This window comes from Nannospalax galili, unplaced genomic scaffold (genome assembly GCF_000622305.1).
Source record: "Nannospalax galili isolate Female #2095 unplaced genomic scaffold, S.galili_v1.0 scaffold879, whole genome shotgun sequence".
NCBI lineage: Eukaryota > Metazoa > Chordata > Mammalia > Rodentia > Spalacidae > Nannospalax > Nannospalax galili.
Window position 1 is genome coordinate 933864 of NW_008346261.1, and position 25988 is coordinate 959851.

Consider the following 25988-nt stretch of genomic DNA (forward strand, 5'->3'; position numbering starts at 1 on the left):
ATGCTGCAGGATAAAGGCCTGTCGGAGAGCGAGGAGGCCTTCCGGGCCCCGGGCCCAGCGCTTGGGGAGGCCAGCGCCGCCAACGCCGCCAACGCCGCCAACGCCCCCGAGCCCGCGCTGGCTGCGCCGGGTATCAGCGGAGCCACGCTCAGCAGCCCCCCTGGCCCGGGTGCCGACGTCACCTCCGCGGAGCAGGTAGGGCCGGGCCCGCCGGGCGTCGGGCTGTCTGCCATTTCATGTCATCGCGGACCGGACTCCCTTCCTAGGGGACAGCGACTGTCAGCCCATCGGTTCTCCACTTCTGAACCTTCGGGGCTGGCTCTTCGGCAGGCCGGGGAGGGAGATCCCTGCTTCAGGGAGCGAGTCTAAGCCAGTGCCCAGGTCGGAGGGCCCCCGAGAAGGCAGGGGCGAAAGGCGGGGAGCGGGTGGGATGGACAGGAAGGCCACACGAACGTCACGAGAAGGTTTTCACAGCGCTACGTTGCTCATCACCGCCACCTGCATCCTGCGGGTTCCCACCGGCGCGCAGCCTGAGCATGCGAGGCCGGCGTGCGTGTGCCTCTCTGTGTCCCTGTGTCTGCCCTCAAGCCATGGCTAAGGCCAGGCTAGGAAGTGCTTATGTTTGTGTTAAGAGTGTGGTCCACTCTGACACGGTCACTGTGTCCTCTATAGGCCCATCTGTAGGTCAAGCCCCCAAAACACAGAGTATGAGGCTCCAATTCTATATGTATTTTTTAATTCACCAATAGTTCGAAATAATTTTGTGAAACGAAATCTCGAAATGTGGGCTTCAGGGCTGACATGTTCTGCATGCTTCGTGGTGTCTGCGCTGTACTCTCAGCAGGCTCCCCGTGGAGCCAACCGTGGGCCAGGCAGACCAGTCCCCCTCCCTCCCATCCCCAGACCATCGAGAACATCAAAGTGGGACTGCATGAGAAGGAGCTCTGGAAGAAATTCCACGAGGCTGGCACCGAGATGATCATCACCAAGGCGGGCAGGTCAGCTCCGGGAGACTGGCGTGGGTGAGGGTGGCAGGTGGGAGTGAGAACTTCAGATGATGGAGATCCCCCAGGGAGAGGACTCTGGGTTCTCTCCCCGTCTGGGGCCAGTGGGAGTCTCCTCAGCCTCAGGGCTCAGCATCACTTCTCAGGTCCAGGGGAATCCACTGGGGCTTACACCTTTGTGGACTTCAGGGAGGCTCAGCACTGCTGGTGACATGCAAACCAGGGTGGTCATGCCAGGAGGTCACCTGCAGGGCTGTTTTGTTCTTTTCTTTGGTGATCTGATGGACTTTTCTGGTTTGACCTGATTGGTATCTCTCTGAAGATATAGCCAGTGCAACTATTTCTTTTAATTGCCCTAACTTTTAGGGAGCAATGCGACCCCAAGTCAATCATCCCAGGGCAGCACCTTCTCAGTCAAGGGAAAGGCACCTCTGGCTCCATGTGTTTTTGGGGAGCCGCCCTAGCTCTGTGGTTGCCAGAGAAGAGTGATTTATAAAGTGGAAACATCTTTAAAATGCGGTGGTGTCTGTGGGAGAGAAGAGGGAGGGAAGGGTGATAGGAGAAGGACAGAGACCACAGAGGGGTGTGTGTCTATGTATCTGTGTGTGTGTGTGTGTGTGTGTGTGTGTGTGTGTTTAAGACAGACATTGGCTGGTGCTAGGGGTCTGGGGTTGGGCTGGAGTAGCCCAGCAGGGTGATTGTCAGGTGAAGGGCAGTTTGGGGCTCTGGAGACAGGTTAGGTGACAAAATGGTCCCTTTGCCTGGCTGTAAGCCTGCAGTTGGGGTTGTGGAGAAATAAGATGGTAAACTATCACGGGTCAGGGATGTGGAGTCAGACCACAGTGTGGAAAGAGTGTTCCCTTTGCAACTTAGCTGTTTCCGACTGTGCAACCGGCAGACAAGGGACGTAAGGGTCTTTACCCTCTTCCTTTTCCACTTTTCCACTGTGAAAGGAAAGGTCCTGCTTCGTAGTCTGCAAAGTTGTAAAGTTACGGCCCTCTTCAAAAGAAAAAAAAGGCCAATGAGGTGCTGTGTGCAGTGTAGGGGTGCTGGGGTTCCTCCTGTCAGCTCTCTTGCAAGCCTTGCAAAGTTTCCTTTATTTTATTGAGAGTGGAGGTCTGGACACTTGGCCACTCTCATGTATCAGCCGGGAAGACGGCATGGTCACCAAGGGCTTCTATCATGGGAGGAGGCAAGTTGATTTTAGGGCCTGAGTTTGCTGCATTTGGGGAATGGAGAGGGAGGATGCATTTTCAGCCATGGCCGAGGGTGCTGTGTGGAGCGGTCATGGAGAACAGAGAAAGGGACAGGTGTCACAAGCCCTGCTTCTTCCTAGCTGAGTATGGGCAAGTATTTACTGTCCTGTAGCTCTGTGGTGCTAGGTGCTCTATAAGTGGTAACTACATACCTGCTGTCTTTGCTTACTGTGAGTCTCAAACCAGGGGCTCACGTGAATGGTGCTGGGTAAATTGTCAGGTAGATTACAGATGTGGAGAAGGATTAATTTCTTATGTCTCCTGGGATGGAGGGAAGGAAAAAAGAAAGAATACTCTCAGGGTTTGGTGGCACATGCCTTTAATTCCAGCGTTCTCGTGAGGAGGCAGAGGCAGACAAGTCTCTGTGAGTTCCAGGCCAGTTTGGTCTACATAGCAAGTTGAGGCGGGCCAGGGCTACATAGTGAGACACTGTCTCAAAAAAAAAAAAAAAAAAAAAAAAAAAAAAAAAAAAATTCCCATAATTTCCATTTTTAGGCATTTTAGTCTTTTGAAAATACAGAGCTGGCGTGTTCTCTAAGCATACCGGCCACTGCTATTTTAAACGTGTGAGCTTCTGACACTCAATGGACTTTTTCTACCTGTGTGAGTCCTCCTCACTCTCTACTCCAACATATGCCCTCAAATCCACACCCCAGAGGCTACTGGCTCAGGCAGAAGCCTATGCCCCCATCCTAGTGGAGTCTTAGGAGGTGACAATGGTGCTGGTGGTTTAATATGGCTGTGAGGATGTTGGTCAGTCATGGGGCGCTCACAGCCTTTCATTTCTCTGACAGAAAGTCATAACAGGTCTAGTGGTTGAAAAAGTGAGTAACCTCATCCCTCACCCCAGTTCTCATAGATCCGTTTCCTCCTGCAAAGCTTCCCACTGTCTTTGTAGAGGGTTAAGGGATCCACCTTATAGCCTTAGCACATGCTAAGCAAGTGACTCTCCCTGTTTCCTCTACCAGAACCCTTCCTGGGATGTGTCTTGGTCTTTTCTCCTGAACACTGGATCATAGATTTCTAGATGTAAGAGCTGGAAGAGAACAGAAAGAACGTAAACCAAACCCCAGAGAAGGAAAGGCAGCAGTTTCCAGGACGCTGTAAGCTAAGCGGTCAGCGTACCGCACCTAGAACAAGACCTTAACTTTGAGAAATTTCCTTGATGACTTAAAAAAAAAAAGGGACCCTCCCTGTTCAATGTGGGGTTCTTTGAGCCTAGAAACTTTGGCTTAAGGGAATGATAACTGCTGTCTGTCTGAGAGAGGACAGGGCCCTAGAGCCGGGGCCCAGAATGGTCTCAAGCCAGTTTGAGTTAAAGGTTTCACAAGTCTGCCCGTTGGGTCCTTCAAAGTCTGAAGGCCCAAGGAGATAAGAGTCTGCTTCATTGGATAGTGCCCTAGAGTAAAATATTCAGGAACCCCTGATGTCAGCTGTCACCAGGGAGCCAAACCTGCCCTAACCAGTCTCTATTCTCAGAGCTTGGTGCCCAGAGAGCTCATGTTGGTAACTGCAGAGGGCAGACCTCTCCTGGCCTCATATTCCTTCCGAGCTTGATACATGTGAGAAACTGCATTTTTTCCCTCCCAAACACACATAAAAGTGAGCTCCACAGAAATTTAAATATAAACCTTCCAAAAATGAACATTTCCTAACGGTCTGACTGCCCTACTCCTAGGTCGTGGTTTTGCCACCAGATAAATCTCCACTATCAGCCTTCACAGCCTGTTGAGTTCAATGTTGCTTGTGTTAGTGACAGTGAATTTGCGTTTGAAAAATGAACTACTGATGAGAACTCCTGTTGAACCTGTATTGTTTGTTATTCTGAGGCAAGGATTTGGCTGGGCTTAATCCAGGGCTTCAAAGCCAATTGCCCTTGCTCTGTATACAGAGCGTCAGAGCCCAGTGGCGTGGATGATAAGAGAAGTAAGGGTTGAAGACACTGGGAAAGTGGGTCGGAGAGAGAGTGCTTTGATCTCTTCTTCAAGCATTTTCTGAAAGCAAAAGTCTATCAGAAGGAAGTGCCTTAAAAAAAAAAAATCAGAGAAGCAACTGACCTTCCCAAACAGCCTCCATTCCACACACCCTCCCTTCCCCCCTCCCCTCAGGGAAAATATTTCTTAAAAATGCTTGGGGTGCTTTAGAAAGTCTCTCTCTCTCTCTCTCTCTCTCTCTCTTTCTCTCTCTCTCTTTCTCCTCTGTTTGTAAGTGGAAATCAACTGAGTAGTTTGGCTGAAATCATTTGGGTCCAAAAGGTCTGGCCTCAGTGTATGCACCCCCCCTTTGGTTGCTGCTCCCCCTCTTCCCAAAGAGACCCCTAAATTTTAAGCATAGAGTGGTGGGTGGGGTTTTCAGAGAACCCTGCTTCCCCCAACAGCTCATTTTGTTTCTCCTTCAGGTTTCAAAATAGGCATGTGTATGTGTGTGCACACCCATAGTCATTTTAATGTAGATTTCACTGAAGTGGAATATTTCTGCAGGAGAGTGCAGGCATTTGAAGTTTATGGCCTTATAGACTTTCAAAAACATGAAGCCCGGTGTGACTTCAGCCCCGTAGCATTTCTCCTGTGCCCTCCCAGTCATCACCGCTCCCACCCTGGAAACCACTTTTCGAACTTCTCACCCTCTCTGTAGGGTTTAGCACTGCTGTAGGGAAAGGCATGTGCCGTCGCACCACCCTCAGGGAAGTCGGGTCTGCAGTGAGGTGGGTTTAGGGTGGGTTAGGTAGGAAGCGTCTGGGGGGGTTGTCCCAGGATCTTCTGTTCTCCACCCAGTCCCCAGGATGGGGGGGGGGTACTAAGGCCAGCGCCTTGAATTTGATAACCACTGGACCCTTGAGCCTAGCTACACCCTCTTCCCTGCCAGCAGGGAGTTGGCTTTTACAGATTTGTTGCCCAAATCGGACACCCCCGGCCTCTCTGGGCCCTGCCAGCCTCTAGCACCAAGGAAGCTTATCTTAGCAGCTCATTCTAAAGCCATTTCCGAGTAGGCAGCAGATAAATTCTCCAGCCCCGCACCCTTTCTGAGCCCGGCTCCTGATCAGAGTGAGGCAGGGGCTTTCATCTCCTCCCCGGCTGGCCGCCAGGAGGCCGGCGTGTTTATTCCCCCGGCGGAGACGCTTCCGCGAGTGCTGGCCGCCGCCCGCCGCTGCGCCGAATCCGTCTGGGCTTCGAGGAGCTCTGGACCGGGCGGGACCGGGGTGGCGCGGAGAGAAGGCGATGGTACGCGGGAAGGCTGACAGCGCCTCCCCTCCGGCTCCGCCCTCCCCAACCCCTCCCTCCATCGCCCCCTCCCTCCCCGTAGGTGTTGGTTTTCAGATACTTTTAATGGCATAAATCAGAAAGAATTCGGAGGTTCCAGCATTAGCCCTGTCTTGAATCAAGGGCCGATGTCCCTCCCTGGGTTGATTGGGGGTGGGGGGGGGGTAGTGCCTCATTGTCCCATGGAGCCTTTCTTCCACCCTAGGCAAGCACCTGGGTGTTGAAGTAGGGGGATAGTGCTTAGGGCTTCTGCCTGGTGTTCTGCACTGCCCAAGGCCTTAGAGGTATGTCATGCCCTGCTGAGACTGGGCAATGAATGAGCCGGGTGTGGTGGTGCAGGCCTTTAATCCCAGCACTTGGGAGGCAGAGGCAGGCGGATCTCTGTGAGTTCAAGGCCAGCCTGATCTACCTAGTGAGTTCCAGGACAGCTGGGGCTACAGGGAGACCCTGTCTCAAAAAGACCAAAAAAAAAAAAAAAAAAAAAAAAAGGCAACGAATGAGCCCCAGCCAGTTCAACCTGCCTCTGGAGATCCACACCAGATATCCTGGTTGCCCTCCCTGTTTGTGAGGGCTGCTGCCCTAGGAAGAGGGGGATTGATGAGAAGAGGAGGCAGAGGCCAAGAGGTGCTCTACTTCCCTACAACAGTACCTGAAGGCCTCCCAAAGGAGGCAATCCACAGGAATCTAGTCCATGGTCAACCTCCATCTGGAAGGGGGTTAAATCTGGAAGGGGCCAGATCATAAGATACTGACAGCCAGGGCTATACCCATTCTGTGGCTTTTTCTGTAGTAGTTGTAAAATGGTGGCATGGAGGGGACAGGATTCTTGGCCTTCCCCCAGGGAGGTTGAGACCAGGCATCTGCTGCCCTCCCTCCATAGCTTTAGGCCCACCAGGAGAAAGGCAGGGCCAGGAAACAGTGTGGTGCCCACTCCAGCAGTGCCTCTAGGCCAGGCAAGGGGCCGGCTGGAAGGAGGAAGCAACACTAGGTTCCTGAGCCCTCTCACTTCCCCCATCCTTGAAGGGGGGTGTGGATATTTGAAAATGCTTTCAATTGACATCTGAGACAAATTCTTCCACAAGGTTTATAAGTCCCTAGTCTTGCAGCTAGAACACCCCCCCCACCGCCCCCCCAGGCACACAGGAACACACACATGCGCACTTGCCTTACGCATTCATGCACATGCGCCTGGGCCTGCAATAGCGCCACTTCCCCAGGGTAGTTCACACCAGCTCCTCCTGCAGCAGGAGTGGGGGCATGGGCTGAGCTAGGCAGGACCTAGAGGAGAATCAGTCCTTTGAGAAACCCTTTGCCTCAGGGTCCTGGGGAGGCTTGCTGTAGGGTCTACCAGCCTGTGGAGACCTTGATCCTTTCTGGAAGTCCTGCCCTATTCAGGTAAGCTAGTACAAATGATGACAGAATAGGGGTCTTCAATCCATTTGAGGTGTCCAGAACAGCTTCATGTGAGGGTCTCTGGACTAATTTGGCTTAGTGAGAAGTTTCCTGGCATGGGCTTGCTAGACAGTATTACAGCTGGGGGAAGGCAGGCTCCCAAATCTCTATGGCTTCAGTTAGTTTGGATCCTGGAATTTTTTTGTGGTGTGTTTGTTTGTTTGTTTGTTTGTTTGTTTGTTTTGTTTTGTTTGAAAAGTTCTTGGTATGTGGTCCAGGCTGGCCTCTAACTTGCAGTCCTGCCTTGCATTCCTGAATGCTGAAGTTATAGGCCCGTAACACCATGCCTGGTTTAAACAGAATATGTAACTTTTATGATGTAGTACTGGTGATTGAACCTAGTACATGTTAGGCAAGTGCTCTGTACTCGAGCTATATCTCCAGCCCTCATTTGTGGAGAACCAGAAATGGCAGAAGGCATCTAAGGGGGAAGAGGGAGGAGGTTCTGACTACCCTACTCTGATTAAGTCTGTGGTACAACCGGTGAAGGAGCTGTGTGTGCCCTTGCAGGTTTGCCTGTGTGCTGAGTAGTCTGGGGAAGCACTTCTCCAGAATGTTCCTTGAGCCACAGTCCCCTAGACAGCATGGGCTGCAGGATCTGGAAGACTCAAGTTTTGGGTGAATTCATTTTCACAGAACTGACTCTTGGAAAGTGGGGCAGAGCAGGGGCTGGTGGCAATAGTACTGTTATCTTCACTTGAGAGGTGGGGAAATCAAGGCAAGTGACCTGAGGCCTTAGCTTGTCAGAGGCAGAGCTGGCTGTGGACCGTGGCAGGCTGTTTTCAAAATCCGTATTCTTACCACTGTGGCTTCTCCACTGATCCTCTAGATTCCTAGTCAAGGTGTTTTGGCCCAGGTGAGGCACCCACAGTGAGAAATGTCCCTGCAGGGTACCCAGAAAGAACCCAGACTTATTAGGATTTTCTACAGCACTCCCTCTTTCCCTGTGAATTGTTGTAAGGCCAGAAAATCTCCACCAGAAAGAGGAGGCTTCTTGTTGCTTATGGAAACAACTGACAGGGGCTTCGGGTCAGCTGCTCTAGGGTGATGGTACCCTATAACTTTAGCTGAGTGTAGGCCGCCAAAGGACAGGAGAGAAGTTAAGGCAGCCAGACTGCTGTTGAAATCCTAACTCATGGTCCTAACCAGTGTCTCCATGCTGCAATAGTTCACAGCTACTGGGGTAGGGAAGTTTGGGAAAAGGTGTAAGCTGTCTTTCCTAGATGTAGATTGACAGGTGAGGGGGTTCAGAGAGTACAGTTTGGACAGGTCTGTCCAGTGTAGCGAGAACAGAGAGAGACCTGGGTCAGGATCTTTTGCTAAAAGGGTACCATCTGCCCCCTTCATTTACTCTGCCATTTCTTCTGGTGCTCTACCCCAACCCTTGACTCCCTTAGGAGGATGTTCCCCAGCTACAAGGTAAAAGTCACAGGCATGAACCCCAAGACCAAGTACATCTTGCTGATTGACATCGTCCCTGCAGATGACCATCGCTACAAATTCTGTGACAACAAGTGGTAAGAGGCCTGGAACCTGGCTTTCCTCAGCTGCTCTTACTACTCCTTCCTTCAGGCAGTCTGTTATTGCCCAGGTCCACTCTGAGGGTTCACTGCCTGCACCTGGGCAGAAGCTGAGGCAGACCCAAATACTGCAGGTGCTTTTGGCCCAGTCCCACCTATAGGGGCCATATTCCCCCCCCGAAAGCCATGAACAGTCGGGTGCTGTCAGGTGGTGGGAAAACTAATACCTGGTGGATCCAGACACTGCCGATGCCTCCCTGGGGAGAAGAGTGGAGACCATTTTTCTTGAGGAACTTTTAATAGTTTGGAGACATTATTTGGTTTGGGGTTCTCCTGTTTCTCTACCTGTGTCCTCTGCTTCACTGCACTGTATTTCCCTGTTGGACTGAGGCCTGGGGTCAGGTGGTAGGATCCTTTAGTAAAGGTCTGGGAGTGATTGGCAGGTTGAAGAGCCAGGTAAGTACCAGGCTCCTTCTCGGTAGCCAACACCTCAGCATCCCCTTGGTCCCTAGAGCATCTGTCCGGAGCCCTGGACTCCCTGGTAAAAGTGATAGGAGCAAAAGAGATGGGGCCAAGGAGGCAGAATTGGAAGCCAGGTCCTGGGAGGGGCCACCTTTCTCTTTCCTCTCTTGGCTAGATTAGAATCTAGAACAGGCTCTGGCCTAGGGGTGACTACTAGTTAATTTCTGACCATTGTTTTCAGTACAAGTAATTTGCAAGTTGTTTGGGTCCTTTGAGAAGCTCCTTTGAGCTGACACATTTATAGCATTTAAAAACTGAAAATAGGAGCTGGAGAGATGGCTTAGTACTTAGAGCACTGACTGCTCTTGCGGAGGTCCCAGGTTCAGTTCCTAGAACATGGCAACTCTAGTTCTAGGAGATCCGATGCCCTCTTCTGACCTCTGCGGACACTGAACGACACTGGCACACTTACATACATGCAGCAGACCACTCATACATATAAAATAAAAATAAATCTTTGGAAAAAATTAAAAATAGCAGGGTGTGTTGGTAAATGCCTTTAATTCCAACACTTAGGAGGCAGAGGCAGGAGGATCTCTGTGCAGTCAAAGGCTGCCTGGTCTACACAGTGAGCTCCAGACCAGCTGGCACTTCAGGGAGACCCTGTCTCAAAAAGCCAACCAACCAACCAATCAATCATCAATCAATAAAAAAAATAAAGGGCTGGAGGGTATAGCTCAGTGGTTAAGGCACTGCCAGTAAGTAAATAAACTTTGTATAAATATAACACACAGAAAGAACTATCTAAATCTTCTTGCAATATCTTTATGACTAGCCTCAGTTCTTCAAGTAAATGCTCCATTTCCTGTCACCTCCCTCTTCCAGCTGCAGTTGAGAGGTTGGGAAGGGCTGCCTTTTCCTCACTGCTCACATGGGAGGCCCTGTCCCGTGGCCTGGTACCCTACTGGGAAATAAGTTCTCTCTTCCTCTGGTCATTGGGTTTGCTATCAGAGGGACTAGGGAAACGGGGTTTTGCCCAGTATACTCAACTTCTTCTGCTGTCTGCTTTACTGGCAGGATGGTGGCGGGTAAGGCTGAGCCAGCCATGCCAGGAAGGCTTTATGTCCACCCGGATTCTCCTGCCACTGGGGCCCACTGGATGCGGCAGTTGGTCTCTTTCCAGAAGCTGAAGCTGACAAACAACCATCTGGATCCCTTTGGCCATGTAAGAATGGGGACAGCTCAGCATTGGGAGGGGAGTCCTAAGGTAGCAGGGAGGGTGGGGCTTATGAGTTCTCTGAGTTCAGCCTCAGCCTTGGCATCTGCTGGCCTTTGATCCTGCCCATAACTGTAGGTATCCTCCTCTTTTCACCTGTCTGGTGACTCTTGTCAAGAGTTTCAGCCTTTTTGATGACTATATGTGCCTTTTAAGGTAGTGAGGCTTAGATGAGGGAGTATGCAGGAAGCACCTTCCAGAGAGGAGACTAAATGATTGACAACGGTGACAATGGGGGTGATGACAGTGGCGATGATGATGGAGATGGAGATGACAGTGGTGATGACAATGGTTGGTGGTGGTAGTGATGATGATGGAGATGATGACGACGACAGTGGGGTAGTAATGACAGTGATGATGACAGTGGTGGTGGTGATAATGATGATGATGATGCGGATGATGGGCCAAATCCTCAGATTCAGTTTTCTAAAACCTTTTCTTGCTGGAGCATCATACAGACATGAATTCCAAAGTTCCTATTTGCATGTCTATTCTCTTGCCCTCTGGAAGGGGAGGCCTTGCTCCGGCTCCTGGGTCAGCTTCTGCTTGGCTTGCCTGGTTCTTAACGTTAGGGCAGCGGTGGTGGGAGTGGAAGTGGGAGTGGTGGCGGCCGCTGGTGAAGACATCCCAATCCAGGATGTTCGAGCTCATTCTTTCCCCATCTGGAAGGCTGACTAAAAGGAGCATTTTATGTGGAAAGTTTTAGCTCAAATGTGGGCAAACAGAAGCCTAGCAGCTGGTATCATCTTCCAGGGCCCCAGACCCTGCCTCTGTGGACTCCCGTGACTACTCTGGAAGTGCAGGGCACGGGTGTTGGGGAGCCCAGGGAGGTAGAGGCTGCTGGGTGCATACATCGCGCTGTGCACCTAACACTCGTGTGGAGATGGTCGGGCAGGCTATACATGTGGCCCTCTTGTGCAGTTCAGTCTCCGGGGAAGCTGTGTGAAAGTCAGGATTCTGAGAAGGAAAGTTTCTCATAAAAAATGCCAGAAACAGTTCCTTGTTTCAGTGTCTGAGTCTGTTCAATTCTCTTCTTGGTCATTGATGATATAGAAATAAGTATCTAGGAGAATGCTTAATTCACCAAATTAACAAACTCTTCACTGTTTTACAAGTCTCTATATACTGGGTTTCCCATGCAGGGCATGCAAATCCCAGTGGTGAGGGTCAGCCAAGCCCCACCTCCTACAGCAAGAAGGGGTCTCTTGGGTCTTTCTGGGCAAAAACCTGGCCAGGTCTTTGCCCACACTTAACTCCTGCTAGATCTTGTCTGCTTGCCTCTGGTGTGGCACTGAGCTTGCAAGGTTAGAGAAAGCCTCTGGAATATGAGTGCGGAATGTAGGCACACAGGCAGTCTCCAGGACTTTGGGTACATGCAGACCCCCACTGGGCTGTGTGGGGTGAGTCCAGAATTTGGTAGGAGCTGCCTCTTTGGGCAGCTGAAAGTACTTTGGGATTAAGGCTCTGATTTGGGGTATATCAGCTTGTTATGATGGTTCCCAGATGCAAAGGTGCTTCCTAAGACTTCTCCACTTCCTGACCCTTGCTGAAGGGACGAGGGGAGGGAGCCTAGGGTTAGAAAGCTGGGCCCCCTTTAAAAGCAGGTTTTCCCAACCCACCTTTCATCTTCAGTGACTCTTTTTGTTCTGTAACCCTGAATGTGACCTTAAGTCAAGGCCAGTGGGGTTGCTTTGCAGGCTTGTGAGTCTGTGAGCGCCCATGGCTCTACTGGCCCTGCCTACCTCTCTTTGGCAATAGGGATTTTACCATTATACCTCAGCTTTCCTCCTGGAGGGATGGGATGCAGAGCATCTGCCTTCCTTCCTCCCATCAAATACGTAGCACTTGACATTTTTTTTGGCTACCACACCACCTATGTTGTTCAAACCAAGGAGATGAGATTGTCTTAGGAGCTAGGAGTAAGGGGGCAGGGGCTTGGACCCACAGCATCTGCTTCATAATTACAGGCTGTTGTGGCCCCTGAACTGTCTTTCTGGACCCAGGACTCTAGCTGCCTTCTCTTCTGGTATTCAGAGCATCACTGAAGAGGGAGACGCTTGTGGTCATGTAGACAAGGGCTGTGGAGCTCACTTCCTGGCCTTATCAGGGCCAAGGAGCCCTTTTGGACCTTTGCTTTCTGCTCTTGACCTGTACTAGAGGGAATGGTAAGCTTGTGTGGAGGGGTGAGGAAATCACCCTTCTTGGCCTCTCAGTGCAGGAACTTGGGAGAGAGCCATCTTGTATTGTGAACTTGCCCCAAACATGGCCTTCCTTCTGCATAACTTACCGGCAGGAATTTAAAAGCTTCTAGGCCTGAAGGAACTTTCTCCAGCCAAATGAACTTGGGACTTGTCTCTGGGATCCTCAGAATATCTGAGGGAAGGGCCAGGCCCAGGGGTGAGTTGAACTGCTCACAGAGAAGACCACAGCTGGTATGGTATTACCTGGGGTCCACCAGGTAGGCTTAGGGTCCTAGCTTAGAGTCTTGTACATATTGAACAGACATTCTAACACCCAAAACTGATGTTTTCCTTAACTCTACGAGGACCTGAAGGGGCCAAGTGAGGCGGGCTTGGACCTGGCAGCCAGTCTTCTGTAGCATGTGGGATTCTGGAATAGGAAGTCTTTAGACCACATGGCCAGATGCTCCTAAAATCAGGTTTGAGTTCTGACTGGAAAACTGATGGGATTTTGTAGCAAAACTCCAAGAAGAGTGTAAGAACAGTGGAGGGGAGGCTCAGGAGGGCAGGTACAGGGTATGACCTCTGACTTTTGTTAGCTCAAGGCCAGAGGAGGAACAGGCAACAGGAGCAGAAAGGATCATGGGAGTGAGGGATGACAGAACTGCCTCAGCATAGCACACCATCAGCCCTACTTCTTTTCTGCTTCCTGCAAAGCTGCCTGCCCTCCCCTGGGCCCCCCTGAAAGCAGGTGCCTGTGCTAGGTGACCATGTGAGGTAGAGAAGCTGCTTTCCCCTTTCTTTCCTTCATCTTCTGAGATTCTACCACACTCAGGCTTCAAGAAGTAGAGATGCAGTGAGTCTCAGGGCATACACTGGGTCCATAGGGCCAGCACTCTGCAGCAGGACATGTGGCTAGCATGTGGGTCTTACTTTTCTGCTTATCTAGAGGCAGGAAGATGTCTGCAGTGGGGTGTATACACACATGTGGGCAGAGAGAGGATTGGTATCATCTGTGTGCCTGGCCTGTTGGCTGGCTGAGGAGGAAGGGCCATCTCACAGGGTGAGTGTGGCTAGGAGAGGCTGAGTCAGCCTTCATATGGGCTCCACAGCTATAGGTCATGCACCTTGCTGCTACTGCACTACTTCCTCCTCCAGCCACAGGGCTTCTCAAGTCATGCCTGTCTGACAGTCCTGCCACCCCCTAGGCCTGTGGAGCCTCTTCCCATCTCCTTTGCCTTTACTCACTCCTGATCCTTGGTTCTAGGTTCAAATTCAACTCCTTCAGGGAGAAAGCTGATTCTCCATTCCGTGTGCTCGGAGCAGTCAACATCCTAGTACTTAACAGAGTTCTAATCTAGTACTTGTTTACATCTTTACCATTGAGTTTTGGATGGGAAATACATTCACGTGGTTTAAAAGTGAGTCATTGGAGAGATGGTTCAGCCAGCAAAATGCTTGTTTCATAAGCACAAAGACCTGAATTCAGATCTCTAGCACCAATGTACAAAAGCTGGGTTCAATGGTGGGTCTGTAACCCCAGTGGAGAGAGGTGGATCCTTGGAGCTCACTGGCTAGCCAGCCTAGCCAAATGATGAACTTCGGGTTCAGTGAGAGACTCTGTCTCAAAAAATAAGGTGGAGAACAACCGAGGAATATACCTGACATTGATCCCTGCCTCTGTATACACATGTGCGTGTGCACACACATACGAACATGTGCATACACCATACCCACGCAGCACAACATACTCAATACACACAAAATAAGTCACTAATAAATAAACGTGTCTTCACTATGATGCAGTTAATCACCGTTATTTCTTTCAACAGTGTTTGGCACATACAGGCAGAATACATAATTGCAAATCTCTCTTTTTATATACAAAAGGTAAGATACTATATAAACACTTTTTGCTCCTTGGTTGTAAACTTAATATACCTTGATGAGTCTTCCACTCATAGAGAGCATACTCTCCCTTTCACTCAACTGCATTCAACTTTATGTTATTCCAGAAATTACTTTGCTAGACTTTTTGTCTGCTGGATGTTTGAGACAGGGTCTCCCTGTAGCCCCTGCTGGCCTGGAACTCACTATATAGACTAGGCTGACCTCGATCTCACAGAGATCTGCCTGTCTCTGCCTCCTGAGTGCTGGGATTAAAGGCGTGTGCCATCATGCCTGGCTTATTTTGCCAGTCTTTATTGAAGGAAGTTTTGTTATTAGGCATTTTATTCTTCATCTTATTATTATTATCATCATTATTTTAGGGTAAGATAGCCTAGGCTAGCCTTGAGCTTATAATCCTTCTGTGTTCGTCTCCTAAGAACTAGAATTACAGGTGTGTACCACCATGTCAGGTATTTTTCACCCTTTTGATTAAGCTTGCATACATGTTGTTGTGCACTGTGCCAGAATATGTGTGCAATCAATTACCCAGTCAAAGGGCGTTTGGCCTGGCATTTTGAAAATCACACTGTGCTCCAGGGGAGACTCATAGATACGAATTTCCATCATGGCCTTACCAGCTGGGTGAGATGACAAACGTTTTGGATTTTTTTCCCTTGTGTTGTGTGTATATGAAGTATGTGTGTACATGTTCATGTGAATGTGGTGCACTTGTACCTGTGTGCACATGTGTGTGGAGGCCAGAGGTCCACCAGAGGTCCACCTCAGGTGTTGACATGTTCCCTAGGACTCCATGCTCTATGTTTTTTGGGACAGGGTCTCTCACTGACTGTGGAACTTACCGATTCAGCTAGACTGGCCAGAGATCTCAGAGAGCCTCCTGCCTCTGCTTCCTTGGCACTGAGATTACAAGCACATGCCACTATGCCTAGCTTCTTACATGGGTGCTGGGGATCAAACTCAGATCCTTGTGCTTGCTCAGCAAGTGCTCCACTTGACTGAGCTGTTTCCCAAGCCCCAACTGTTTGGAATATTTGACAGTTTGGTAGGTGAAATATACATACCAATTTTCAATTTTACTTTAAATTCACAATTCCTTTACTGTGAGTGAGGCTGGGCAGTGAACTGCTGTTATCCTGTCTTCATATGCCTCTTAGATTTTTGATCTCATCAATTTTTGGAACATTTCATTTTTCTTTGTATATTATGAGCTTGCCATTTATCATTTGATTTAGCCCATAGTGGCAGTGGTAGTCCCTTGCAGAGGTTTTAAATTGAATTTCTTCTTCTTTTTTTCCTTCCTAACAAGGAAAATTTCCACTAGTACTTTTTTAAAAATTTGAGCCAGAATCTATGTAGCCCAGGCTAACCTCAAACTGTGGTCCTCCTGCCTCAACTTCTTGAGTACTGTAGGTGTATATTATAGGTATGGGCCACCACACTTGGCTTCTAGTATTTTATGGATCTGTTTAGGTTTTATTACCTTTATGTATCTATTTTGTAGGGGTGGGATGAAGCACACGTGCCACTGTGCACATGTGGAGGTCAGAGGACAACTTCTGGAAGTCTTTTCTCTCCATCCACCTTGTGGGGCCTGGGGATCAAACTCAGATTGCCAGGCTTGGCGCCAAATGCCTTTGCCCTCTGAGCCATCTTGGCAGCCCAGGATTTATTTTTAAATACAAAATATTGACCCATTTGTAAACTATCTTGGCATTTGCTATGACGTGTCAATCCCAATTCTTCTCTTTTTAGCGAGTTGCCTGGTTGTTCCAGCATTAGTAACTAAAGGTCTACTTCCCTCCCTGAATACTCTTGGGCCCCATGTGAATTTGTCTATTCATGTGCCAGCTGCCTTAACTGTGAGACTTCATGATGGGTTGTGTTTGGCAAGGATCGTCCTCTGGCTCTGCTTTTTCAGTTTTCTTGGCCAGTGGTATATATATATATATTTTCATATGAACTGTAGAATCAGCGTGTAGTGTTGAAAAAGAAACTTACTCATATTTCTACTGTAATTCCTTTAAATTATAAGTTTCCTTTGGGAAGATCACTAGGAATCCCCTTCTTTTGCCAGTGTTGCTTTGTGCTTCAGAATGATCACAGATACCCTCCCCAGGGCCCCGCAATCTCTTGTCAGATTTGTCATCTCACATGCTACCATCCTAAGGGCAGTCTTTCTTCCACCACATTTTCTCACCACATATTTTCACTTGTATTTTGGGTGATGGTATGACTCACCATGTGTCTGAGTGCCTGGCACCATGCCTGGCAAGCACTGGGTGCTGGTAGACAGCACGTGAGTAATGTACCCACAGAAGGGGGTGGTGTTTAGACGGGAAGCCCTTCCTCTGCTGGGGCTAATGTTCCCCACGGCTTTATGTCTCTTTTCCTGATTTGTCACTCATGTTTGCTGACTGATAGTGTGCCAAGCCCTTGCCAGTGCCTTGGGAGCGACAGAAACCTGAGAACTCCAGATCAGCCCCAGTAAAGGAAAGTACAGGTTTGGAATTAGGTACTGATTCTGGCTCTGCCTCAGATCTCTGTTGTGTGTGAATGTCTTCTCTCTTGACATTCAGCTCCTGATCTGTTAAAATAAGGATGGTAATGATGTTGACTTTGTAAGGACATTGTTAAAATTAATTATGATGATGTATGTACGATACATAGCCCAAGGTATTGCTGCTGCTGTGAGAGAGGGCAGGAAGGTTCCTGGCTCTGTGGGAGAGCCATAGGCTGCTGCTCTGGGAGGGAGGCCCAAGGATTCTTGAGTGGGTTGCAGGGCTGCCTGACTTGGTTCTAGACTTGGACCACTTCTCTGGCCCTCAGTTTTCTTCCTTCCTCCCCGCTTTCCCTTCCTTTTTTCTTTCTCCCCTTCCTCCCTACTCTCCTTCCTCTCCTGCCCTCCTCTTCTTTTGACAGTGTCTCATTCTACAGCCTAGGCTGCCCTTGAACTCTTGGTGACCTTCTTGGATTATAGGTGTGAGCCACCACACTCTGCAGGATGATGATGGAGAAAGTAATCTTAGTAAGATTTTGATGCTGCATAAATCTAGCTTTAATATGACAAAATATTTGTTAGCCCACTGTTGTGTGGCTAGTATCCAGATGCACTGGAGTCTGGAGTGGACATAGGATCTGGAAGGTCCACATCCCTTACAATGTTTGGCCGACACTTTATCATCAGTTATGAAGCTTGTTGGGAACAGGATCTGCTCTCTCAAAGGCCATCTGGAATCTACTGGGGATGCAGCCTTCACCCAGCTGTGTGTCCTTGAGCAAGTCATGTTCCCACTCCAGGCCTTCTGTTCCTCATTGTAAACCTAGGGGTTGGGCTAGAGCACTCTCTGCACTCTGCCTCTCCATGCCCTCATGTTCTCTGTCTCTAATGGAGAGAAATCTGGACCTCGGTGGCAAAGCACGCTATGTTAAGCTCTCGAGGAGATGGATGTTTGGCACTATTGCAATTATTAAAATAGAACAGGCTTCTGAATTGTGTCCAGAACATAATGAATCCCATTTCTGTAGAACAAGGATGATGATGGAACCAGTCATGTTGTGGGGTTGTTGATGTGGCCGGCCCATTTGGCCGAGGATCCCTCTACAACAGATATAAATGGAAGACTTGAAAATTAGTTGAATGTGGTTCCTGAGGAACTTCTAAGCAAAGCCTGGTGTGTGAGTTGCTGGGTGGATTTCACATTCATCCAGGCTGTTGGGATTGAGGTTCACGTGTGCATTGGTTTGATGGTAGGGCTTTCCTTCTTGACAGCAGGCTCCAGACTGTAAAGAGATGGAAAAAATATTTAGGACTACTTAGTTGAGGGGCCCTAACTTTAATACCTGGGGACTCCGGTGTTTGAAGAGCTTGCTCTGAATGTAGAGATGGTGAACAGATATCATGGAGGAGACTTCTTGGCTCTTCTGGACTGTTCTGGGGCTAAGATGGCACATCCCCGCCCCCCAGTGGCTCCTACCTGTCCCTGCAGGTCTAGCAATTTGTTTCCCCTCTTAACCAGTGTGGTTCTATCTTCTGGAAGGTATGTGTGGCAGTCTCTCCACTCCAGTCAACAGGGACAAAACACTGTCTCATAGGCTAAGGTGTTGACCTTCATTCCAGGGGGCCAGAAGGAACCATGCAAAGCGGCATTTTGAACATAAGGCTTTAATGGAGCCCTGAGTTACTGGCAGGAGTGGCAGTGGGAGAACGTGGGGCAGGAAGAGGGAACCAGAAGGGCCTGCCTTCCTGGGTGCACTGGAAGGTTCTGAGCAGGGGAGTGACATGGTACAAGATGTATCTGGGAGATGTAGTAGGTGGTGGAAATGAGGAGAATGTGACCAGGCCAGGGTCGCATGGAAGAGGTGAAGTTTCTGTTTGGTAGGCAGACTCAGTCACTGAGCAGTTAGTTCTGGAGGCAGGTGACAGTGAGAAGGGGTGGGGCAGGGGTGGTCCGTGATGGTACCCAGCTACCCCAGGAACCAGGAGGTGGTCGCAGTCTGTCCTAAGGGTCAGACACAGCTCACTGGAGTGTTGGTACAATGGCCTCTCTTTGGGGTTCTGTCCTGCTCTCCCTTTGTGCTGACACCCGAGAAGAGCCAGAAGGACCGGGGGCCTGGCTCTCTTTGGGGAACCGCAGTGTCTGAGTGCCCGCAGAAAGATTGTGCACACGTTCAATTTCAAACTTCGACCTGAAAAATGCCTTAGAGATTAATTTGCCTCTAGTGACAAAAGTAAAATCTACAGAGGAGGAACTTGCAGCCAAGGCCTGGCTCTGCACTCACTAGGCCAAGAAGCCTGAGGTGCTGAGGGAACAAAAGAAAGGCCGTTTCTCTTGGGGAGTTTATTTTTTGAGGTGTTGAGGATTGAATCGATACTCCCAGTCCTAAGTGAGTTTATAGTTTGAAGAGAGAAGAAGAAATAGGAAACCACAGGGAAGCAGGCAAAGCAGGGTGAAGGAGATCCAGAATCGAGCGGTTCAGAGCAGGCCTTGGGGAGATTCCCAGAGGGGCCAGGCCCTTGCAGAAGGAAGAGAAGGCAGGACTGGAGGTGAAGGCAGAAGTGGAGACCAGGCCTGCAGAAGGGCTACATAGGCAGCTGAGGCAGGAACCCAGCGAGGCTGCCTCCCAAGAGCTCACTGGCTGGGTCCTCAGGAAACAAGGGCCCTCTGTAGGTACATGTGGCTTGGTGCTGGGTGACAGAGTAACCCATCGGGCCTCAAAGCTCTTCGTAAGACCCACTCTATTGGAACATTCCCAGCTCCGAAGAAATGACGTGTCCTTCAGCCTCATTCTGAGTTGGAAAGTGGGTCTGAGGTCACGGACCCAGCTTGGGAAGCTCTGTACATGCTTTGTCACTGAGGGTGTTAGCTAGCACACAAGAGAGAAAGGCTGACTTCTGCTGGGCAGAGCTACCTAGCCATATTTCAGAGCCCAGAGCAGGCCAAGCCCACAATCAGCCTCTGGCCTGCCGCATCCTCAGCTGTGCCAGCCCTCTGGGCCATCCTTGCCCCTTAGGCAGGATGAGAGCAGGAACCTTCCCCAACTCAGAATTGAGCCAGGCTTTCTAGGAAAGAGCCCAACTCATGGCACTGTGGTTACCTAAGGGTTAAACCCTTCACTTTAAGGAGGCAGCAGCAGACCTGGCCCATGGAGCCTGGAAGGGGCACCCCAGGCAGAGGAAAGGGCTTGGAGGTGAATGGGAGCTAAGGGCCAGCTCACTGGTACAGAAAGCAAGGGGTTAACAGATGCAGCAGTGCTGATAAAATGCCCCAAATTCCTGGTCCTGCCTCCAGTGGGAGGGCATCTGGCAAATGTCAACGATAAAAAATACATTTTAATGGCACGTGATGTAGCCGCTACTGTGGGGCACAGCCATATGAAGCAGGCTGGGGGCAGCGACTACTGTGTGTTTCTACTTGGGCTATGGTGGCTGAGCATCTTGGGCTCTTCCCTAAGCTTCAGTCACCCTGGCTGCCTTGCCTTCTGGAGAGCCCATGGCTCTTGGATGCCTGAGGTCTCTAGCCTTCCCAGACATTGTTTTCGAAACTTTGTGTTGGTGATGAGTGTTCCTAGGCTAGGAACTGCCTTAGGCAGCTCTGAGGGCACTTAGTCTCCCAGTATCCTCTGGGCTACAATGGGTCATTTCCCTCAGCTTCTCTCTCCTCTCTTTCCTGCAAACCCCTGCACTAGTTGCTGACAGATGTGGCAGCTGAGTGCTCTAGCAGGTGTTTCTAGGAAAGGCAGGGCACCCATGAGTGTGGTGTGTGTGTGTGTGTGTGTGTGTGTGTGTGTGTGTGTGTGTGTGTAGGCAGGGGAGCTGAGTACTAAGATCCCACAAATGAGGCTCAGAGAAGGTGAAGGATTTTGCATAAGGTGGCACAGTGAGTCAACAGTACCCTGGACTCCTGCCTTCAGCCCAGAACATCTTCGCTCCTGCACTGCACTGAACACACTGGGGCTTTTCAGCTGTTCAAGACTTTCCCTAGGCTCTTTGATAGTCACAGTGAAACTATCCGCCATACCACAAAAACTGGCATCAGATATCTGTGCCGGAGCAGAGTCTAGGTGGGCCTGTGGGGATAGAATTAGGGCCCTTTCTTGGCTCAGGCCTGGGTCCCTAGGCTTTCAGGAGGAGGACGGCCAGCCCAGTAGGGGCGAGTGGGTGGGGCCTGCAGCTCAGAGTAAGATCTTCTCTCCCAGATCATCCTCAATTCCATGCATAAGTACCAGCCGAGGCTGCACATCGTTAAGGCCGATGAGAACAATGCTTTTGGCTCTAAAAACACAGCCTTCTGCACTCACGTGTTTCCAGAGACCTCCTTCATCTCCGTGACCTCCTACCAGAACCACAAGGTATAGTCATAACCCCACTGAGACACCACCTGGCCTGCCTGCTGCCCCCAAAATGAAGCGAGGCTGATGCAGACCCTGGGCAATTGAGTGATGAATAAAAAGGGAGACTAGACAAATGGATTTCTAGCACAGAGCAGTTGTGGTTGCTGTCCTGGGAAATGGAGCCTGCTTTGGGGTTTGAGAGTTAGGCTCCTCTCTTCTGTAATCTTCCTGCAGGCACAGTTGTGGGCCAGCCTGGAGAGGAGTAAGGGGTAGAGAGAGGTGCCCTGGACCCTGCCAGTCACTGTCCGGTCCTGACCTGCCACTCTCCTGCCTCTTTGCTTCTGCCCCCTTTTCCAGGGTGCTTCTCACATCACATACCTTGGTCAGATGGGAGGGGCCATAGGCTGAGGTGGATTTTTAGAAGGACAAAGATAGATTTGCGTCTAGACACTCAGAGTCTGGTACAACAGTTGCTCTAGATGGAGGTGACACTTGTGGAAAGCTCACTGGAAAGCTGTCACGGGGACCCAGAAGAGAGGGGCAGCAGCCAGGGAGTGCAGAAGAAAGAATAGAAGGGTCTAGAACAAATAGAACAGGGAGCCATGGGCAGGCCAGAGATGAATGACAAGGCCAGGGAGGACCAGCCACACTTTGAACTCTGAGTTGGCTTAAGGTTAGGATGTAGCTTCCCTATACCCTGCCTGGGCTAAGGTAGGAGGGGCACTAGCCAGCCTGTCCTTCTCCTCCTAGCGATCCTGTGTCCTTTTCTGACAGATTACACAGCTGAAAATTGAGAACAACCCTTTTGCCAAGGGATTCCGGGGCAGTGACGACAGTGACCTGCGTGTGGCCCGGTTGCAGAGGTGGGGCTGTCCTGGCCAGGGGTGGGATGGGCAGACCCAGGAACCCTCAAAGCATCTTCACTCTCTCCCTGCTCCTCCAGCAAGGAGTATCCAGTGATTTCCAAAAGCATCATGAGGCAGAGACTTGTCTCCAGTCAACTCTCGGCCAAGCCTGACGTCAGCCCCCTGCACAGCGCACACCAGGCGCTGCAGCACTACCAGTACGAGAATGGGGCCCACATGCAGTTTGCTGCTGCTGAGCCGCAGGACCTACCACTCAACACCTTCCCCACACAGAGGGATTCCAGCCTCTTCTACCACTGCCTGAAGAGACGAGGTAGGGATGGGATGGGAGTACCTGAGGGTTGGGGCCAGGCTCAGAGCCATCTTTCCTCACAGGAATGCTGGCTCTCACTTTCATGTGGCCTTGGGAATCCTCACAGACAGCTCTTGGTGTTCCCAGGTGGTGTTGCTTTGGGAGCCTCCGTGGGGTGAGTTCCCATGACACAAAGCCTGTCTAGAAGGCAGGAAGAAGCAGGACTTAAGCTGTCATTTATTAGTCTCAACCCCAGAGCAGAGAGGACCCATAGCCTTGTGTCTGGCGTTCTCCACCCCATCCTTCAAGATCTACACAGGCTGCTTGGGAGCTGAAATGAGTGGCTGGAGGCAGATTTCAGGTGATAGCACTCTGGGCACTAGGCTTCTTTGTGAAGAATAGCAGTGACCTGGGAGCTAGAACTTTTGGGCTCTGCTGCCAGGCCTCCATTTTTCCACGGACAGCATCAGGCTGACTAGTGTTTCCCTGCCAGAGGACCTCACCTGGCTACCAACATTCCCTTGGGATTGAGTTCAGGGACTTTTGCTTGTAAACCAGAATGTTCTCTCAGCCCCACTCCTGGAGAATAGTCTGGCAAAGCTCCAAGTATCCTCAGTACAAATCCCATTAGAACTTAGACACTTAGAGATCAGGAGCCTAATTTGGACTAAAGTAGGCCTGCCATTTATGAATTTTGAAATAGTTGAAAATAGTTTTTTTTTAAAAGGTGGGTATTTCATGCAATGTGGATATTGTATGAAATTCAAATTTTTAGGATCTATAATAAAGCTTTGTTGGAGTACAGTCATACCATTTACATTTGGTCCATGGCTACTTTCACAGGACGGTAGCAGAGTAGTTGTGACAGATACCGGATGACCCTCAAGTCCTAAGATACTTAGTGTCTGGCCCTTTGCTCCTTCCTGATCCAGAGTGACTGGGTCACCTGCCATGTCTAAAAGCTTAGTGCAAGGAGGACTTGGGAGAAGAGAGAGCTAGGAAGGGAAGAGCAGTTAGTATCCCTGGGCAGGCAGGAGTCAGTCTGCAGAGGCGATATGAGCTAGGCTCCTCCTCCTTCAGGCTGCCCACTTCTGTATGCACAGCTCCCAGAATGAATCCCTAGAGAAAGCCCAGGAGGGAGGCCAAGATAAGCCAGAGAGAAGTGTTCTTAAATTTGTTGAGAGGGCTGCTGCCCCAACCCTCATGTCTCAGTCATCCTTGGGTCCCAGGGGAAAGCATATTACTTCAGAGGGTTAAGGCCTCACAGTTGGGGGTGTTAGAAGATAGACATGGTTGTGGCGGCTGATGTCATCTTTCCACAGAGTATCAAATCAGCCTTAATAGAGCGGCCTTTTCACTTGTTACCAGTGCTGCTACTTGCTTCTGTAGAGACTGTTATGGTAGGATTGGTATGACCATAGCTGATGCATCATCTCTGAATAAAGTGGGGTTAAATTTCTCTTCTAGAAATAGCAAAACTTGCCTATGAGCAGCTGTAGGACCACTGCCTTCTTCCCAAGGCTCTCCATAGCTGCTGAGGGTTGAGGCAGAAACATCGTGGCCTTAATTTGCTGGCTACTTCTGACAGATGTGGTCTCTGGGCCTGGTTTGGCCTGGCAGTTACCTCTGCTTTCCTGGGCCAAGGCTGGGCTAGCTCGAGAATGCCAGTGTGTACGAGGGCCTCTTAGCATCCGGAGAGTCAGGCTGGCAAAGGATCAGAGCTGTGTGCTGCCTGGTGTAGTGATCACTCAGTGTGGACACTGAGATGTGGCATCCCCCATGGTCTTTGATAGGGTCCATATTCTGATTGCTTCTTGGTCACTGGCACTTCGTAAAAGCTGTAGCTGATTAAAATGGTTCTGGCAGTGCCAGGAAATAGGGAGCAAGGGCAGGTGCTGAGTGGCAAGGGTAGGCCATCCTGGTATGTGGTGGGGGTGGGCTGGTGGAAATGGCTCTTCCTGAACATTTCTTTATCTTCCAGCAGACAGTGCCCGCCACCTGGACTTACCCTGCAAGCGATCCTATCTAGAAGCTCCCTCTTCAGTGGGGGATGATCATTACTTCCGCTCTCCCCCTCCCTATGACCAGCAGATGCTGAGCCCCTCCTATTGCAGTGAGGTGACCCCCAGAGAAGCCTGTATGTACTCAGGCTCAGGGCCCGAGATTGCAGGGGTGTCTACGGTGGATGACTTGCCCCCTCCCCCACTGAGCTGTAACATGTGGACATCAGTCTCACCTTACACCAGCTACAGTGTGCAGACCATGGACACTGTGCCTTACCAGCCCTTCCCCACGCACTTCACCGCCACCAGTATGATGCCTCGGCTGCCTACCATCTCGGCCCCGAGCTCCCAGCCGCCAGGAAATGCCCACTTCAGTGTGTACAATCAGCTGTCACAGTCTCAGGTCCGTGAGCGGGGGCCTGCTGCTGCCTTCCCTAGAGAGCGTGGCCTCCCCACAGTATGTGAGAGGAAGCCGCCCTCGCCACACCTGAACGCTGCCAATGAGTTCCTCTACTCACAAAGCTTCTCCTTGACCCGGGAGTCATCCTTACAGTATCATTCAGGAATGGGGACTGTGGAGAACTGGACTGATGGATGACATGACTGCTTTGTCTCCTTGACAGGACCCTGTCAGTCCAGTATTGACCTCTATGGGTGGCCGGCACTGCAAGAAACATGGGAAAGTATTTCAGAGGGGTGTGTGTGTGTGTGTGTGTGTGTGTGTGTGTGTGTGTGTGTGTATGTGTGTGTGTATGTGCATGTATGTGGTTGGAGTGCATCTATCTTCTGACATATAGTTGAGATCATGTCAAGAAAAAAATCAATTATCTAAGAAGTGATTTGGGCTGCAGGAGCTGAGTCCACTGTTACCAGGCATCTCTTGACATGCCCTCGGTAGGACAGACATGGAAGGCTCATGAGTTATTTAGGGGTTTCTAAAATATAATCTGGTTTACTCAGGAGCCAGGTAGGGTCTCTGCCACCAAAGGAAGAGACTCTTTTTGCTGGGGTGGGAAGTGTCTGTGCACATCTTGGGGTTCCTGGCCTTCTACTTGCAAGGGGAGCTGCCAGTCTTGTGGGAACAGAAGGTCCCCTCCTTTGGCTTCTGGAGACTCGCTGAGCTTCAGAGCCCTTTGAGAGCAGAGTTGCCTGAACAGTAGCCTGGATGTTGATTCCTGAAGTTCCAAGTTCTGAGGCATGACTTTCAGAAAGGGTCATGTGCTAAATGTTGCCTCCCAGGCAGAGGGAAAATACCACCAGTAGCATCTCTGTCATCATTCAGGTTTTGTCATAAAGTACAAAGCCCTTTCCTCCCAGTTCTCAACATGTAGTCTCTCGGCCTGATGACAGGCAGTTAAACACACCTCAACTGGTAACATCTCCTGGAGACCTCATCAGAGCTGATGTTCCCATCTCCTGGGTTCATTCTGCTCCCAGAAAATCCACACCCAGAAGCCAGCAGAAAACACTAGAACTGAGAAAAAGTAATTCAGCGGTTCAAGCTCAGAGGAGCAGAGGATTCTTCTGAAACGGGGAGAGTGCAGCCTCCTCAGTTTTGTTCCTTGAATGTCACCAGACCATCGGTGTGGCTGGTGTGAACTCTAAATCAAGTGTTTGGGAAATCACTAAACTCTTTGCATGCTGAATAGCTATTTATATATTATATAAATAAATA

At 50.2% G+C, this 25988-nt stretch overlaps 1 protein-coding gene across 3 annotated transcripts; it reads left to right on the top strand.

Annotated features, from left to right (window-relative positions):
• On the top strand, nt 1–25988 carry Tbx4 (T-box transcription factor 4). 3 transcript variants are annotated; one of them, XM_008842651.2, is made up of 8 exons: nt 1–216; nt 904–998; nt 8370–8489; nt 10032–10179; nt 21018–21170; nt 21927–22015; nt 22096–22331; nt 24295–25988. In XM_008842651.2, exons 1-8 carry the CDS (start codon nt 1–3, stop codon nt 24909–24911), a joined length of 1674 nt encoding a protein of 557 aa, XP_008840873.1. In that variant the 3' UTR covers nt 24912–25988. The 3 variants fall into 3 exon arrangements, with proteins under 3 accessions (XP_008840873.1, XP_008840874.1, XP_017655988.1); XM_008842652.2 differs by having other exon boundaries at nt 1–195; XM_017800499.2 differs by having other exon boundaries at nt 1–195; nt 24292–25062.